This window comes from Eleutherodactylus coqui, chromosome 5 (assembly GCF_035609145.1).
Source record: "Eleutherodactylus coqui strain aEleCoq1 chromosome 5, aEleCoq1.hap1, whole genome shotgun sequence".
Classification (NCBI taxonomy): domain Eukaryota; kingdom Metazoa; phylum Chordata; class Amphibia; order Anura; family Eleutherodactylidae; genus Eleutherodactylus; species Eleutherodactylus coqui.
In genome coordinates, this window is record NC_089841.1 from 79,465,570 (window position 1) to 79,483,836 (window position 18,267).

The 18,267-nt window shown below is 41.5% G+C and overlaps 1 protein-coding gene across 4 annotated transcripts in view; it reads right to left on the bottom strand.

The window, feature by feature from the left end:
• Nucleotides 1-18,267, bottom strand: part of GHR (growth hormone receptor) — a 309,732-nt gene that overhangs the window by 10,997 nt on the left and 280,468 nt on the right. For all 4 annotated transcript variants that reach the window (XM_066602762.1, XM_066602763.1, XM_066602764.1 and 1 more), the window contains 10 exons: nucleotides 17,999-18,122; nucleotides 13,768-13,925; nucleotides 12,276-12,353; nucleotides 10,995-11,072; nucleotides 9,978-10,101; nucleotides 6,577-6,734; nucleotides 5,769-5,947; nucleotides 4,401-4,548; nucleotides 3,023-3,113; nucleotides 681-750 (listed from right to left, as the gene is read on the bottom strand). In XM_066602762.1, the coding sequence (XP_066458859.1) occupies nucleotides 681-750; nucleotides 3,023-3,113; nucleotides 4,401-4,548; nucleotides 5,769-5,947; nucleotides 6,577-6,734; nucleotides 9,978-10,101; nucleotides 10,995-11,072; nucleotides 12,276-12,353; nucleotides 13,768-13,925; nucleotides 17,999-18,122 (1,208 nt within the window). The remainder of the gene's footprint in view (nucleotides 1-680; nucleotides 751-3,022; nucleotides 3,114-4,400; nucleotides 4,549-5,768; nucleotides 5,948-6,576; nucleotides 6,735-9,977; nucleotides 10,102-10,994; nucleotides 11,073-12,275; nucleotides 12,354-13,767; nucleotides 13,926-17,998; nucleotides 18,123-18,267) is intronic.

Sequence of the window (18,267 nt, forward strand, 5' to 3'; positions counted from 1 at the left end):
GAAATGGGTTTTTTTTACTGTAAGAGCAATGAGACTATGGAACTCCCTGCCTGAGGACGTGATGCAAGCTCACTAAAATAGTTTAAGAGGGGCCTGGACACCTTTCTTGAGTGTGACAATATTACATGTTATAGACAAAGAAGTAGTAACCGGCAGCATACAGGGATGTAGAAAGATGCAAAAGACACTTTATTGCCCCATTACAAATAAGGTAGCCTTATTTGTAATGGGGCAATAAAGTGTCTTTTGCATCTTTCTACATCCCTGTATGCTGCCGGTTACTACTTCTTTGTCTGGACTATATTTGGAGCCTGTCTGGTTTAGGCTCTCTTCTGGCGTTTGCATCAAGCTGCCTGACCCTATAGCAGGGACTACTGCTGTGCTGCTGGGAATTCATCACATTGCTAATATTACATGTTATAGTCACTTCAGAAGGGTCGGTGATCTGGGAATCAATCTGATTGCCAGATTGGAGTCTGAAAGGAATTTTTTCCCCCCTTGAATGTGGAAAATTGGCTTCTATCTCATTGGGGGTTTTCTTGCCTTCCTTTGGATCAACATTGGAGGTAATAGGCTAAACTAGACGCAAATGTCTTTTTTCAGCCTAACATACTATGTTACATGACTGATATGTAGTACTCCTTTTTAGTAAGCCAATAACTGAGTAATGCTAGTCTTACTTGTAGAAGAACAGGGTCAATCCCTTTAATCTTTGGAACAGGCACTGGAGGAAGAATCAGCATCTTCAGCCTTAATCATTAAAAAAAACATCTGAGTTTATATACGGTATTGGATATCACATGCAATATATTTTTTTCATAAATTATGAATGATCACTGCATTAGGAACAGCTGACGCGTGACATCTTGTGATCAGTAATGAGGCACTATGTCACAATTCCCTCTCAGATAATGCGCTGACCTCTCCCCTGCACAACATAAGTCGACATTTGGCAGTCATGGATAAACATGGTAACTTGAATAACTTTGACCACGGGCACATTGTTGATGCCCAGAGGTATAGTGCCAGTATTTCTGAAACAGTCTCGCTAGTTGGCTGTTCCTGAACCACGGTATCAAGAGTGTACCAAGACAAGTAAAACCATGGACAGACATTCAACAAAAGAGCACACAGCGGTAGGTCACGTGTGGTTGATCATAGAGGTAAGTGTTAGGTGGCACATCTGGTATCTCAACAATGACGTATCGCAGTGGACCAACTAACCTATTATTACAACAGCAGGGAAGTTAGACAAATTTCCACAATGACCATGCAGCGTACCTTGCATCAACTGGGAGTCAATAGCCGAAAACCAACAAGGGTGCCCCTGATAACCCCGCATCATCGCCAATAATGCCTCACATTGGCACTGGAAAGACGTCAATGGACCTTGGACATATCACAGAAGGTTGTCTGTTTACTGCCTAACCATACAGATGGTCGGGTCCGCATCTGGTGTAAACAGCATAAAGTTGTATTGCATGGGTGTACTATTGGAGTTCAATAGGCAAGTGGTCGTGGTGTCATGGTCTGGGGAGCTACATGTGCTCCCATATGTTCAGGAAGTCTTCCATGACCACAGTGCCATCTTTCAACAGGACAGTGTTCCATGTAATTGAGCTAAGATCACTAGAGAGTGGTTGAAGGAACATGACAATGAACACTCTACACTACTTTGGCCCAAAAAATCACCAAACTAACTCCATTGAACATGTTTGTAATACTCTGGAAAGGACTGTGAGATATGCTGTCACTTATCCGCAAAATATGCTGCAAGGGACAGAACTGCTGTAGCGGGCATGGATTGAGTTGAGTATGGAGGGTGTTGGCCACTTTGTGAAATCTGTTCAGCGACATCTGAGAGCCGTGATCACCCAAATAGGTGAAGCAACCTGTTATTGAGTAGGCGTTCCTAATGCAGTGATCGTCAGTTTACAACTATTTCACCTCAAGTCACTAAAGCATCATTATATATAAGAGACTTTTACTATGAAATTCCTTTCATCTAGCAGCCAATAATTCAGAAATTCGGATAAGCCAGCACAAAATTGCATTAGCATTAGTAGCAGGACCCCCATCTACCATGTGCTATTTATAATACCGGTGTCTTCTCAGAGACATCTTTAGGTCTCTTCAGACATTAAGGCCCCAACCCAACTGTTATTGCCTGTGCACTCACGATCTATAGCTACACTCTTATATAAAAACATGGTTGCATATATGATTCTACACCCCATACATTACACTGTTATTAAGAATATGGGGAGAATTTATCATGCAGTGGAATTTTTGATACCAGCTTTCAGGCACTTTTTCTTCTCTTCTTGAGTTTATAGATGCAACAAATGTATCAAGTGTTGAAGGATGTTGATACATTTGTTGTTTCTTTAGATATGTCTAGACATGTGGAGTCACTGTACACCACTCAGCTACTGGAGTGAGACTGCGACAAATGTTGTGACTTTTAAAAAACGCACATAATAAATGTCTCTAAAAATCTCAGTCCACTTAAACTCCGCCCCCTTTTCTAGAAACTTTTGAAAAATGGAGTGAGAGGTGTAACAGCTATTCTTTTTTGATGCAAATTAGAGATGAGCGAACGTACTCTTTTTGGGTGTTTTTGCACTCAAGCACCGCTTTTTCCGAGTAACTGACTACTCGGACGAAAAGATTCGGGGGGCGCCGGAGGGGGGGGGGGGGGGTCAGCTGGGTGTTGCAGAGGGGAGTGTGGGGGGGGGGGAGAGAGAGCTCCCCCTGTTCCCCACTGCTACCCCCCGCTCCACCACGCCACCCCTCGAATCTTTTCATCCAAGTAGCTCATCTCTAGTGCAAATCTATCGTACATCTGTCTAAAGTGATTTGCACCAAAAGAAAGGTGCACCGTACACCAGAATTTTGTTACACCAGTAATGAATGTGCCCTTATGTGTCTGTATAAACTGTATATGGGTCGCAACTCTTCTCACTAATGTATATTATCCTATGGGTCAGCAATTAAAACTTTGTAATGAAAAAAAACTTACCTTTTCTTTTTACAGAGCAAAATAAATGCAACCACCAGCAATATTGCAAATAATCCAATGATGAGAAAAAGGGGCCACGGAAATTTTGGATCTGCAAAAAATATATGACAAGCACTTTCATTATACAGCAAATAAGACTGAAGTCGAAGTAAGACCTCTCCCCACTCCCTTCAATCCTCATCATAGGTTCCAAGTTTAGTAGAGCCCTGGGGGTTCTGGGTGTGACAATTTACATTTTGAAACAGTTTTCACATTTGTGTTATCTCAATATGGTACCATGCAAGGACATATGTACCAACGAGGCAGACAATGTGGCTGTTATGTCACCACAGGCTTCTTGAGACTGATATGTTACAGAAATTTCTACGATGGAAAATCGGATCCACAATTCTGAATGAGTTCATTATTCCGCAGGATTTCTGAAAGCACCATTCACATGGATGAGAAAGTCGCTGGAATTTCTGCATCAAATTTGTTGCACGTGAATATACCCTCATATGTTCTACAATAGTGGTGTGGGAAATTACTGCAAGGATGATGGAAAGGGGGTGGAGGCAAAATAGCAGCGAGTCCTCCTGTCCCAGGTGCTTAAGGGTTTGTTAGCGTTAAAGGGGTTGTGAGATTTGTGTCCCCTCCTCCTCACTCCAGGCTTAATGCACTCCCCGCAAGGAGGAGCAGATTGAATTGATCTGTCAGCCCCACTAAAACGAATCGAGCGGCAGCTGCAATACAGGGATGGTACAAGGTCTACTAGAATAGGGGCTAATCTAATAAGGCGGCTTGCCCGCAACGTGTGGATGAGATTTTTGTAAATCTCGTCCACTTTGCTGGCTAATCCCAGGATAAAAAAACGCGGGCGGAATGTCCGTACAGAAAATCTGTACGGACATTCTGTGGCAATTACGCCCCGTGGGAACCCAGCCTAACTGTGCAGCTTTCTGTTTTGGGTCAGGGAGAGATTAAGAAGTGAACAGGGTTTGTGATGTCAGCACAACCCTTTTAAACTTCACCAAAAAGAGGCAACATTTTAATCTTTTCTACTGGGCCTTTTCAATAAAAGTGCTTCTATATAAAAGACTCAGAATGCAGATAAATAGTAAATTGTAAAATAGCGCTAACGTTTTTGAATATGTTAGTGATTTCGGCGACAAACTGGTGCACCATTTCCGCCAACAGCAAACCAGTGCAAGAGGGATCCTAAATGTCATTTACTCTACTGCATTATTACTGTTTTGATATGTTTTTAATAAAATATTTACTACTTTCGAGCCTGAAAAGCACTACAGAATATGTGAGCACTACGAAAATGTTTTTTTTTCTATCACCATGTGATCCTTCCATTTTTGATAGTTGCAGCATGTTTTCAGCTGATACCTACCTATGGATGCTATAGTTGTAATCAATAATACTTCGCTAAACTCTCCAAAGTTTTCATTCCCTTTTTGTCGGCTTCGGATTCTGATCAAATACTCCTTTCCTATTTTCAGGCCGTAGATAGGTGAATATGTAGTGGTCACAACAATGTGCTAAAACACACAAGCAATGTCGTTAACGTCATGGAGGCAAAATGCTCTTATGGGTACTTAGATAAATGAAAGCATTTATATGGTCCACCATCAAACCCTGGACTTCAAGCCCATCTTGGAACAGGCTTTCAGTAGAACCACTTAGTTAGGAAGACATTCCATAAATATATGTGTGGAAAGACTGAAAATCCTATCTCTGTACATAGTGATTTATCTGAAATAAGCACTTCTGTCCTGGGAGCCATTTGACAAAAATGATAGCTATGACAGCACAAAAGAGGAATGTGATCATCGTACGGTAATGTATACATAGTGTCTACAGGAAATGCTGTGTAATATTTAAAGGAGATGGCCAGTTGTAAACTATTGATAACCTGTCCACAGGATACACCATCAATACTAGATCAGTTGGGGCCTGCTGCCTGATATCCCCAATGATCAGCTGTTATCTTGGGTGGTGCATTCCTGCAGTGACCTAATTTCAACAGGAGGTGGACAATTCCATTTCCACTGCAGTGGCCAGGCTTAGCATTACAGGCAAAGTTCCCATTGAAGTTGATGGTTTGTAATACCAAGCCTGGCCACTACAGTGGGAATGGAGCTGTCTGCTTCCAGTAGAAATTAGCTCCATGCAGGAACGCATTGACAGGGTGATCTTGCAGATAGGCCATCAATAGTTTATTTATCCTCTAGTCCAGTTGTCATCTCCACATTTCTGTACTCTAAAGAGCCAGAGGCAGATTGTATTATTTTCCAGGGCCACTTTGCATTCCCAAAGTGGCTTGATGTTGTAGCATTCAGCGAATGAGGCAAACTCAAGTAGGCAAGGGTCAACAAACCACCAGCCACAGCTACGTTGGGAGTTAGAGGTGAGAAGGCTATGCATTGCTATGCTATGCCCCAGGATGCAACTAGCCCACTGGGATTTCACCCAGTGGAGTCTATGGCCAATTCAACCCAGGCTATAGCAACTCCATGTGCCACTATATGCTGGATATATTCTCTGCAAGCAGCAATGTTTTGAGGGGAAAATACCTTTGTAATATTTTAGATTTTAATGACATCAAAACCATATGGAAGTACAGTAGGGCCCCATGGAATCCTATTAGCACATAGTACGACAGCTCGCAGGTTGTACAGGCTGTAACGTGGTCATGTGCATGAGGTCTTAGTCATAAGCATTCATACTGCTGAAAACAGAGTCATGATCACATTCTTACCGACTTCCACTGGGTTTCATTGACCACTTTTAGCTGTATTTCATATTCCAAAGTTATCCATCCACTTTTAACATCGGCCGAAGCTGGAGGATCCCACGTTAACTGAATGTCCATGCGCAAACGGGTCTCACTGATATTGAGAACCGTCCAGTTCAGAGAGATTGGAGGGTCTGGCCTTACTGGCAAAATACAGTAAAAGCTTGGATAAGTATATAGAACATAGGCTGATCCCTGTAACTGCAACCATTTCTTACCCTTAGGGGGAAATTTACTAAGCCCAACATTTGCAATACCAGGCTTCATATTATTTTCCCAGGCGCACGGTACACTGAATACAGACAAGCCCCTCCCACATTTTGAAAAAGGGGTTGGGCCAGTGCAGACTGAAGAAAAATCGCAAATTTTTGCACACATCACCATTTGCACAGAATCTAACAAAAACAGTATATGTGTCCGTTAGTTCTTGGCTATAGTCCCCCTTATTACAAAATTACAAAAAAAGACAATTGCAACTTTACTTCATAACTGGAACCAGTCAGGTCTTCAATTTTATTTAGGTATATTTTTAGTATAGAGAGAATTAAAGTGAATTCTTGTGCAAGACAGACCTCTTTAAATTAGGGTTTTTTATGGGATCACTACATAAATGTAACCTAGCCACTTTTATGGCATGCACAAAATAGAACCCAAACGACAATCCTGCCTGCTAAGTTTTATAAGTTCTAATGGCCTTATCTAACTTGGTTAATCAAACCCCGTACGTGTGTCATGGACATAATCAGGACAGAAGTTATAGACTAAAGCTTACCAATATCATCAACTGCAAAGGCGTATTCATCAAAGGTGATATTCTCGCTAACAAGGCGGACTAGATATCCCACCCAAATAGAAGTATATTCTTTACTGAAGTAGCAGCTGTTTTCTCCAGCAGACTCAGTGTCAGGACAGTCGGTCCAATTCATGCCACTAAACGCAAGAAAAAAATAAAGGTATGCCATATATAATGTGTATTGCTCATGAATCTCTATGTAAAATACAATTCACTATTTATCCACTTTATAACTTAATTTAATTTTGTAAATTAACCCTTTCCAATCCACTGTCTGACGTCTTAATACATTATGATTTAAGGCTGTACAGCTCCGATGTTGGAAGACATCCGTTGGGGTTCTCCTACTGTATATTGCCAGCCTCTCTATATTGGAGCCTATCCAATGTGTCACCTCACGCAGTACTGGCTTTAGCCAGCAGATAGTGCCGTTGTGTAATGACAGAAAAAGAGTAAGCCCCCTAGGAAAACCAGGATACAAATTGGATTGGAAAGGGTTAAATTCGGTTCAGTAGAACTGTGGGTGATCCGGCTGTCGCAGTCATGGTAAAGAAGCTGAAATGTAGCCATACTCTGTCTGCGTGAAACCAGCCACCCAGACACTATGGGGACAACTACTGCGTGTTTCCTCCACAGAAAAAATCCTTTTCATTCATAGGAAACTGGTATATTAGATATGACTAGCAGTTATTTTTATTACGGTATACATTTAAAGGAAATCTGTCAGCTGGAACATGCAGCCCATACTGCAGGCATGATGTTATAGAGCAGGAGGAGCCGAGCAGACTCATATCTAGCTTTGTGGGAAAGGACTGAGTATAACTTGTAGTTTATTCATTTAAATCCCTGCTTATTCTAGGCTTTGGAGTCCAATAGGCGGTCCTGTAAGTGATTGACGGTTCTCTTGGTATACACCCTTATACAAGGAAGGCTGTCAGTCATTGATTAACACCGCCCACTAGTCTCCTAAACCCAGAATGAGCAAGGATTACAACTACTGAATTACAAATTATCCTGAGTCTTTTCCCACAAAACTATATATCAATCTGCTCCACTCCTCCTGCTCTATAACATGATATCCAGAAATTGGACTATACGTTTTCTTTAACTTCTTACTGTGCAACCTCTTATTTTAACCTTTTTTAAGTAGACATCTTTTTGCTGTTTTTCTTAATTTGTTTTTAACTTGTTTATCCGTTTTGGTTTATTTTACTTTTTTTTTTTTACAGTTTGGGCTTTATATTTGTGGTACTATCGGCGGGAAAAACTTTATTTTTTACAATTATTCCAAACCAAACTTATAACAATGTTAAAAAATACGATTAACAGCAGCCTCCAATGCAAACAGTTAGTTAAGACAGATATATTTTTCGACAACCTAGGCCTGCTATGCTATAGGCAGAATATAGGTTTCCGTAAACAAAGAGTATATATTCTTACTTTCTCTCTGCTTGAGTGATTCCAGTTATATAGTGCAAATACATAAAGAACTGTTACTTTACTGCCATGAGAAAAACTAAGAACACCCTCTTTTTTTAATTCTATGCTTTTATGTATCAGGACAAAAACATTTAGTCCTTAGGTGGTCATAAAATTAGGTAAAAACAACCTCAGATTAACATGAACACATGACAAATTACACAGTATCACTATTTGTTTGACTAAAACTAGGCCACATTGTAGAAGCAGTGTGTGAAAATTACGTACACCCTTACTGTTTCCATAGGGATAAAGAGGGTAAGTATCAGCTAGGTGCTACTAATCAAATTTCCTTGGTTATTATATCATCAGCAAGTGTGATCACCTCTATAAAAGCAGAATTGTGCGGTTTACTGGTCTGGAGCATTCAGGTGTGTGTTAACATAAAGCAAAGGGGAAAAGACATAAAACATTATCTTAGAGAAGCAAATGTTGCTGTCCATCAATCTGGGAAGGGTTATAGGAACATTTCCAAACAATTTTGAGTCCATCATTCTACAGTGAGAAAGATTATTCAGAAGTGGAAAACATTCAACAATTGACAATCTTCCCATTAGTTGACATCCCACAAAATTCACCCCAATATCAGACCATGCAGTACTCAAGAGAATTTGCAAAGAATACATAAGCTGCATTTCAGACTCTAAATGTATTAGCTAGCATATTAAATGTTCAAGTTCATAGCAGTATAATTAGAAAAACACTAAACAAGAATGGCTTATTTGGAAGGATTGCCAGGAGAAAGTCGCCTCGTCCTAAAAAGAACATGGCAGCATGGCTAAAGTTTGCAAAGTTACACCTGAACCACAAAACTTCTGGAACACAGTTTAAACAGATGAGACAACTAGAGATGTTTGGCCGTAACGCCCAGCACCATGTTTGGTGAAAACCAAACACAGCATATCAGCATAAACATCTCATAGTAACTGTCAAGCACAGTGGTGGTTGGCTGATGATTTGGGCTTGTTTCACAGCCACAGGGCATGGGCACCTAGCAGTCACTGAGTTGACCATGAACTCCTCTATATACCAAAGTATTCTAGAGTCAAAAGCGGGGCCATTTTTCCAAAAGCTAAAGCGGTATTACGGTATCTTGATGCCACCAGGAATCCCTTGTGGATCCCAAGCACACCAGCAAATCTACATTAGCTGAAAAGGAAAATGCTTAAACTACTTAAGGTTTTGCAATGGCCCAGTCAAAGTCTAGATCTCAATGCAATAGAAATGCTGTAAGGGGACCTTAAGAGAGCTATCCATAAACAAATGCTCATAAACCTCAATGAACTGAAACAACGTTGCAAAGAAGAGTGGACCAGAATTCCTCCAAGAAGAAACTGAGAGACTGAAAAAGTCAGAAATCGATTAATTCAAGTCCACGCTGCTAAAAGTGGTTCTACAACCATTGATTTATAGTGCATAAATAATTTTTCACACCCTGCTTTTGCATTTTGGCCTTGTTTTTGTTTAATAGATAATGAGACAGTATAATTTGTCGTGTGTTGTTGTTCTTCTAAGGTTCTAACTTCTAACACCTTCTAAGAACCAGTTTTTTCATTATTATTCCCCTATATTTGTGCTGTACACTCACTAGGCCGTTTTACATCTGTGGCAGAACCTCTGGCTGCAGGTTCCGTCACAGATCCGGCTCAAAATACCGGAAGAAAAAGCGTTGCATGCAGTGGATACTTTTTCTTCCGTCCAAGAACCAGGCAGCTGGGCAGAGAGTAGGCAAACCCCATTGTAGTCAATGGGGTCCATCCAGCGTTGTCAAGAATGGAGCAGGAAAGCGGAATCCCCAACGCAGAAGTGAAAGCACCCTAAAGCTAGACCTACACTTAAAAATGAAACATAATGAACAGTGTTAAATATCTAAAAAGCAATAACAAACAAAGGAGCCGTACGGTTTCATATACTGCAGTTTTAGTTTGTCAGACAAGTTATGAAAATTTCCATATGTCCAGTGACATGTGAATGTCTCCTGCTGTGGCGAGTGGCATCCTGTGATACGGGGCCATCCAGGAGGTTCTACAGAAAAGCAAACGATATAAAAATCTAGTAAGAAGGAATAAATATTTGACATAGTTTCAATACAGCATTGTGGAGTCCCTCCCCCAACTGCAATGAAGGGGATCAAACCAACAGACTATTATGACAATCTTATGTTATATTGTTCATATGAATGATGTAGCCATTCCTAGTTGGACAGGCCCATTAGGGATTCTGTGGATTCTCGGGTGGGCCTGGGCTCTGATACAATAATTGGTCCCAAAGTTAAAAGGCTATCCGGGGATTTAAATTTGTTACCGCCATCTCAGAATTGGACCAGCCACTTCCACCTGCTTTCTGAAAAGGTGTCACGTGGTTTTGTGTCCTGCTGCTGTTGGTTAGGTCATAGGTGAGGGATGGGTTGTCAGCTCATTATAATAATAAAGCAGGCCCCACCTTCTATCACCGCCGATGCAGTGATAGAGGGGCTAGCTTAATTATTATAATGATCCAACAGCCTATCCCTCACCGATGACATCACCAACATTAGCAGGCCGCAACACTACATGATGCCTTGTCAGAACGCAGCCGGTATTGGCTAGTCTGACTCCGAGGTGCCGGTAAGAAACTTAAGTTCCAAGATAGTCCCTTTAGGGTGTATTCACACAAATGAGTTTCACTCACGGGTTCTGTCGGATAATGATATGATTTCTATGTGTTTATTCACATGATTGATATGAATACACCTTCAAGGAAATCAAGTCCAATACAGTAGCCACCAGCAGGGACAATCAGGGATAGAATTGTAAAGAACAAAAAAACTGATAAAGAAACAAAATTTGCTTAGTATAATCAATAATATACACAGCATTTCAGCCAACGACTGCCTCGCTCTTACAAAAATTTTTATTTTCTTGTATTTTTAACATTACTTGTTTTTTTCAGGTCCCTCTGTAATGGCCCTCTGTTGTTGATAGCAGATGAGCCTCTGGGGATGGAGGTGGAGTCCACTGAAAAATGAAAAAAACAGAAAATATTAACTTTGTCAAGTTAGTTTTATTTAAAGGTCTGCTCCATGTAAAAGGGCGAGTCCTCATAAGGAAATCTCCTAAGCAATTTTTAAAGAAATCATATCGCATTAGCATTCTATCGCAATTTTACAAACACGATATTGGTCTGAGTTTCTTAAATCGATATGAATACACCCTCAAGGAAATCCAGTCTGATACAGTAGTCACTAGCAGGGACAATCAGGGATAGAATTGGGAAAAACAAAAAATGATAAAATGTGCTAAGGATCAGTCATATACACATCATTTCAGCCAACGACTGTCTCAGGCTGCCTTCACACTGGCGAGAAAATCATGTGATTTGTGAGTAATGCGAGAGTGCGAAAAAACGAAGAATAACGAAACCCATGCTTTTCAATGGCTTAATTCCCATTTGCGATGTTTCCTGTTGCGATGTTGCGAGATTTGGAAAGCGCTGTATGTACAGATGAGCGAGCACCCAAATGCTCGGGTCCGCGTTATTCGAGTCGAGCTGTGCGTAAAATTCGAGAGCTCTACTCGAGTAACAAACCCCATTGACTACAATGGGAGACTCGAGCATTTTTGTATGTGGAACGCATGGTCCCAAGCCTTTGCTTTGTTTTTTCCCTGGTTCGTTCGTCTCTCTCCCTCTCCCTCTCCCTCTCACTCACCCTCACCCTCTCCCCCTTCCCCTTCCTGCCAGACTAAAAATTTTCAAATGACGGGCGCTGCGTCGCAGCGGGAGGGGCCAAAAGCTGGGGCGGGGTCGTACGAGATTTGATGCTCGTTCGAGTAACGAGCACCATCGAGTACGCTAATGCTCGAACGAGCATCACGCTCGCCAGAGTATGTTCGCTAAACTGTAGCTGTATGCTCTATCTTTCTGCGCTTTGCTTTTTCTTCTCGCCCATGTTTCCCTATGGAGCCTCCGATTTCTCACATCGCAACGCACAAATTGTGATGTGGGTGTGATGCAATGCGTTTTTAACTTTAGCAACGCCTCTTGCCGTCTATCATGCTAGAAAATTGCAAGCAGCAAGGATGCGATGTGAGATGACTTTCCCGGAAAAAGCATCGCTGACGCTCAGACAATTTTTTCGTGGCAATATCACGCTCACCAGTATGAAAGAGTTCTAACGCTTACAAAAAACACTCCACAATGTTGGGTATTTTTAATATTACTTGTTTTTTTCATGTCCTTCTGTAATGGGACTCTGTTCTTGACAGCGGATGAGCTTCTGGGGTTGGAGATAGGATCTGCTGAAAAGTGAAAAGAAAAAATTGGAAAAAAAAATTAGCCCTGTCGAGTTAGTTTAATTTAAAGGTCTGCTCCATGTAAAAGGGCGATTCCTCATTGTCTCCCAAGGGATTTTTAAACAAACCACATTGTACCAGCTCTGCCCATTTTGCCCATGTAAGTGGTACTGTGAAACACCGTGGCATTTCGGAATGAACACACATCAAAGTTTGACTCGAAAAGGAGCTCTGAGGCAGAGAGGTGGGCTGCACCAGCCTCTCCCCACCTGCAGTATGTTGACTGACAGTTCTCTCCCTATACACAAGCAGGGAGGAAGCTGTCAGTCTACATGCCGTGGGCGGGGAAAGATTGGAGTAGTCCGCCTCTGACTCAAAGTTCTTTCTGAATCAAACTTTAAAGTGTTTATTCTGCAATGCCGCAGAGTTCTCTTTAAAAATCCTTATTTCCTCTATTTATAGGTGGCTTCATGCCCAACTCTATCTCACTATCTTTATGGTAAAGTGGCCAGATAGAAATTACTCCTTAGTAAAAGACACAGACGTTTCGGAGTTTGCCAAAATTAAAGAACTCTCAGAGCATAAGAAGCCAGATTCTCAGCTGTAGCCCGTCTTACTACAAAATAGACAATTCAAAAACATTTTTTTCTTTTTAATATCATTATATCATTAATAGAGATGAGCGAGCATACTCGCTAAGGGCAATTGCTCGAGCAAGCATTGTCCTTAGCGAGTACCTGCCCGCTCGAGACAAAAGGTTCGGCTGCCGATGCGGGGGAGCGGTCAGTTGCAGCAGTCAGCAGGGTGGAGCGGGGGGGAGAGGGAGAGAGAGATCTCCCCTCCGTTCCTCCCCGCTCTCCCCCGCAGCTCCCTGCCCACCGCCGGCAGCCGAACCATTTTTCTCGAGCGGGCAGGTACTCGCTAAGGGCAATGCTCGCTCGAGCAATTGCCCTTAGCGAGTATGCCCACTCATCACTAATCATTAACATGAAAGTGTCAGAAGGCCCCGAGTTCACTTGCATATATACTGTATGTTTAGTATGGAGCATTAAAGTGAATCCATCGGGGAGACAGACCTCTTTAAATTAGGGTTTTTTTTGTTTTCAATCATTTTTATTGGATGCAACAAATATGTCAACTTCCTGTTATTCTCTGTTTATTTCAATTACAGTTTTTAATAGATCACTGCATAAAAGTAACCTAGCGGATTTTAGTGCATACGCTAAATAGCTCTCATCTAACGTCGTAATGTAAGGGTGTCTCAAATCGAGCACGGCATCTGTGTCACATAGACAGGGCGAGGACATAAATGGCTCTATTTACTGACAAAAAACAGAGATTTTGAAAACATTGATGAATTGAAACAAAAAGCTGATAAGAAAGTTGCAGTATTTATACTGTAATGTACATTAAAACTTACCAATATCATCGATTACGAATGAATATTCATCAAAGGTGATATTCTCACTAACAAGGCGGACTATATATCCCAACCAAATAGAAGTGTATTCGTTACTGAAGTAGCAGCTGTTTTCTCCAGCAGACTCAGTGTCAGGACAGTCTGTCCAATTCATGCCCCTAAACGCATAAAGTGAGAAAAATTATTTTTTTTAAATTGGACAGTCGATCCAATTTATGCTACTAAACACAAGAAAAAATTAAGGTATGCCATATATAAAGTGTATTGCTCATGATACTCTATGTAAAATACAATTCACTTTTTATCCACGTGAGGGTGGACACCCACTTGCGTTTTTTTCTCCACTGCGCTGAGAGCGCAAGTGAAAACTCTCGCCTCGTAGTGCGAGGTAAAAAACGGGAGGACACCAGGATATCACCAGTCTGGATATCACCAGTCATGGAGAATACCGTAGACTTCTGCCACAGCTGTCACAGCTGTGGCAGGAGTTTCCTTCATGCCCGCGGGGACCGCGGGGATAAAGGAATCCTCTGCCACAGCCGTCACAGCTGTGATAGCTGTGGCAGAAGTGCAGCATGTTATCCCATTGCTTTCAATGGGATCGGCGCTGCTGTCGGTCCCATTGAAAGCAGTGGTTTTTGGCAAACCCTGCGGTATGATTTTCAGGGAAGGGCTTGAAATATAAGCCCTTCCCTGAAAATCATCAATTAGAGGTGAGTAATTTTTTAAAAACTTTTTTTACCACTAATTGATGATTTTCAGAGAAGGGCTTATATTTCAAGCCCTTCCCCGAAAATCATACCGCAGGGTTTGCCAAAAACCACTGCTTTCAATGGGACTGGCAGCAGCGCCGATCCCATTGAAAGCAATGGGATAGCATGCTGCACTTCTGCCACAGCTGTCACAGCAATGACGGCTCTGGCAGAGGATTCCTTCATCCCCGCGGGGATGAAGGAAACTCCTGCCACAGCAGTCACAGCTGTGACCGCTGTGGCAGAAGTTTGTGGTATTCTCCATATCTTTTCAATGGGGCTAGCGCTGCTGCCGCTGGCCCCATTGAAAAGACTGGCGATATCCTGCCGTCATCCTGTTTTTTTTCTCGCACTGCGAGGCGAGAGTTTTCACTTACTCTCGCAGCGCAGTAGAAAAAAAAACACAAGTGGGTGTCCGCCCTTATAACTCTAATTTAATTTTGTAATTTAAATTGGGTTCAGTAGAACTGTGGGTGATCCGGCTGTCACAGTCATGGTAAAGAAGCTGAAATGTAGCCATATTCTGTCTGCATGAAACCAGCCAAGCAGACACTATGGGGACAATCTATTAACCTTGTAAAGACAGTAAATATTTCAGAAAAAAAGGCGGACGTATTTTTTCAACTATTGCGCGTTTCTTCCACAGATAAAAATCCTCTTCATTCATAGGAAAGTGATAACAATAGATATGACTAGTAGTTATTTCTATTATGCATTTAAATCTGTCAGCTTGAACATATTGCAGGCATGATGTCCTAGAGCAGGAAGAGCTGAGCAGACTGATATCTAGTTTTGTGGGAAAGGAATCAGTATAACTCGTAGTTTATTCATTTAAATCCCTGCTTATTCTTGGCTTTGGAGTCCAATGGGCGATCCTACAAGTGATTGACGGTTCTCTTGATACACACACTTATACATAGAAGGATGACAGTCACTCATGAGGACCGCCAGCTAGACACCTAAACCCAGAATGAGCAAAGATTACAATTCATGAATTACAAGTTATCCTGAGTCTATTGCCACAAAACTATATATTAATCTGCTCCACTCCTCCTGCTCTATAACATGATATCCAGAAATCGGACTACACGGCAGAACATAGACAGAATATAGGTTTCCCTAAACAAGGTATGTATTTTTACTTTCTCTCTGCTTGAGTGATTCCAGTTATATAGTGTAAATACATAAAGAAACTGTTACTCTACTGCCATGAGAAAAAAATAAGTACACCCTCTTTTTGAATATGTTTTTATGTATCTGGACATAATGCAATAAAACAAAAACATTTAGTCCTAGGTGGTCTTAAAACTAGCCAATACGACCTCAGATAAACAACACCACATGACAAATTGCACAGTGTCATTATTTGCTTGACAAAAACTAGGCCAAAATGCAGAAGCAGTGTGTGAAAATTAAGTACGCCATTCCTTTTTCCATCATAGGAATTAAGAGGGTAACTATCAGCTAGGTGCTGCTAATCAAATGTCATTGATTAATTTATTATCAGCAAGTGTGATCACCTCTATGAAAGCAGAATTTTGTGGTTTACTGGTCTGGAGCATTCAGGTGTTTGTTAACACAAAGCTAAGGTGGAAAAAATAAAAAGTTATCTTAGAGAAGCAAATGTTGCTGTCCATCAATCTGGAAAGGGTTATAAGGACATTTCCAAACAATTTGGAGTCCATCACTCTACAGTGAGAAAGATTATTCAGAAATGGAAAACATTTAACAGTTGACAATCTTCCCAGAAGATTCACCCCAATATCAGAACATGCCGTACTCAGAAAAACTGCAAAAATCCAACTCCATCTCAGACTATAAATGCATCAGTTAGCATATTAAATGTTTAAGTTCATAACAGTATAATTAGAAAATCACTGAAAAAGAATGGCTTATTTGAAAGGGTTGCCAGGAGAAAGTCGCCTCTTCCTGAAAAGAACATGGCAACATGGCTAAAGTTTCAAAGTTGCAGCTGAACCATAAAACTTCTGGAACAACGCAGTTTGAACAGATGAGACAACTAGAGATGTTTGGCCGTAATGCCCAGCACCATGTTTGGTGAAAACCAAACACAGCATAAACACCTCATACTAACTGTCAAGCACAGTGGTGGTTGGCTGATGATTTGGGCTTATTTCACAGCCACAGGGCATGGGCATCTAGCAGTCACTGAGTTGACCATGAACTCCTCTATATACCAAAGTATTCTAGAGTCAAAAGTGAGGCCATCTACATTAGATGAAAAAAGGTTCTGCAATGGCCCGGTCAAAGTCCAGACCTCAACACAATAGAAATGCTGAAGGAAAACCTTAAGAGAGCTATCCATAAACAAATGCTCGCAAGCCTCAATGAACTGAAACAACATTACAACGAGGAGTGGACCAGAATTCCTCCAGAACAATATGAGAGACTGAAAACGTCAGAAATCAATTAATTTAAGTCAATGCTGCTAAAGTGGTTCTACAACCATTAATTCATAGGGTATCAACATTTTCACACACTGCTTGTGCATTTTGGCTTTGCTTTTGTTTAAATATGATGATACAGTATAATTTGTCATGTGTTGTTGTCCATCTGAGGTTGTATTTACCTAACCTTAACACCTTCTAAGGCCTCCTGCCCACAGGTGGATATTTGCTGCGGGCATCCGCACCGTGGATCCGCAGCAAATACTGCCCCTAGCATGCTATGGGAAATAGATTCTTCCCGCACAACCGCTATTGGTTTCCGCAAGTGGAGGAAAAATCACAGCATGCTCCAATGTTGTGCGGAATCCGCACGGACGGCTTCCATTGAAGTCAATGGAAGCCGTGTGATTTGTGGCTCTTCCGCAATAACGCGGGAAAAGCAGTAATTTAAAAAAAAAAATCTGTACTGTGCATGTCTGACGGCTCGCCGTGCACACCATCCGCAGTATAGATGAAAACAAAAGTGACAAGGTACGCACGGGTGCTGCTGCTCCCACGGCTGCATTCCACATGCGCTATCCAGTTCTGCTGTGTACAGGAGCCCTAAGAACCTGTATTTTTTATTATATCCTCATATGCAAGAGCATTTAATTCAAACAGAGCGTACTTAATTTTTCAGATGACTCTATATATGCAATTCTCCCATATACTTGTGCTGTAAACTCACTAGGCCGGTTTTATATCTGTGTCACAACCCCTGGCTGAAGGTTCATCTCAAATTACAGGATGAAATAGCACTACATGCAGTGCTTTTTCCTTTGTCCAAAAGCCAGCAGCTGTGCAGAAAGCAGTCGAACCCCATTATAGTCAAGGGGGTCATCAGGCACTGTCCTCCAATAACTGAACCGTTTGGCTGTGAGAATTCCTCTTTCTTGCTCCCCGAATGGAGCAGGAAAGCGGAATCCCCAACGCAGAAGTGAAAGCACCCTAAAGGTAGACCCACACTTAAAGATGAAACATAATGAACAGTGTTAAATATCTAAAAAGCAATAACAAACAAAGGAGCCGTACGGTTTCAAAAACTGCAGATTTAGTTTGCCAGACAAGTTATGAAAATTTCCATATGTCCAGTGACATGTGAATGTCTCCTGCTGTGGCGAGTGGCATCCTGTGATACGGGGCCATCCGGGAGGTTCTACAGAAAAGCAAATGATATAAAAATCTAGTAAGCAGTAATACATATTTGACATAGTTTCAATACAGCATTGTGGAGTCCCTCCCCCAACTGCAATGAAGGGGATCAAACCAACAGACTATTATGACAATCTTATGTTATATTG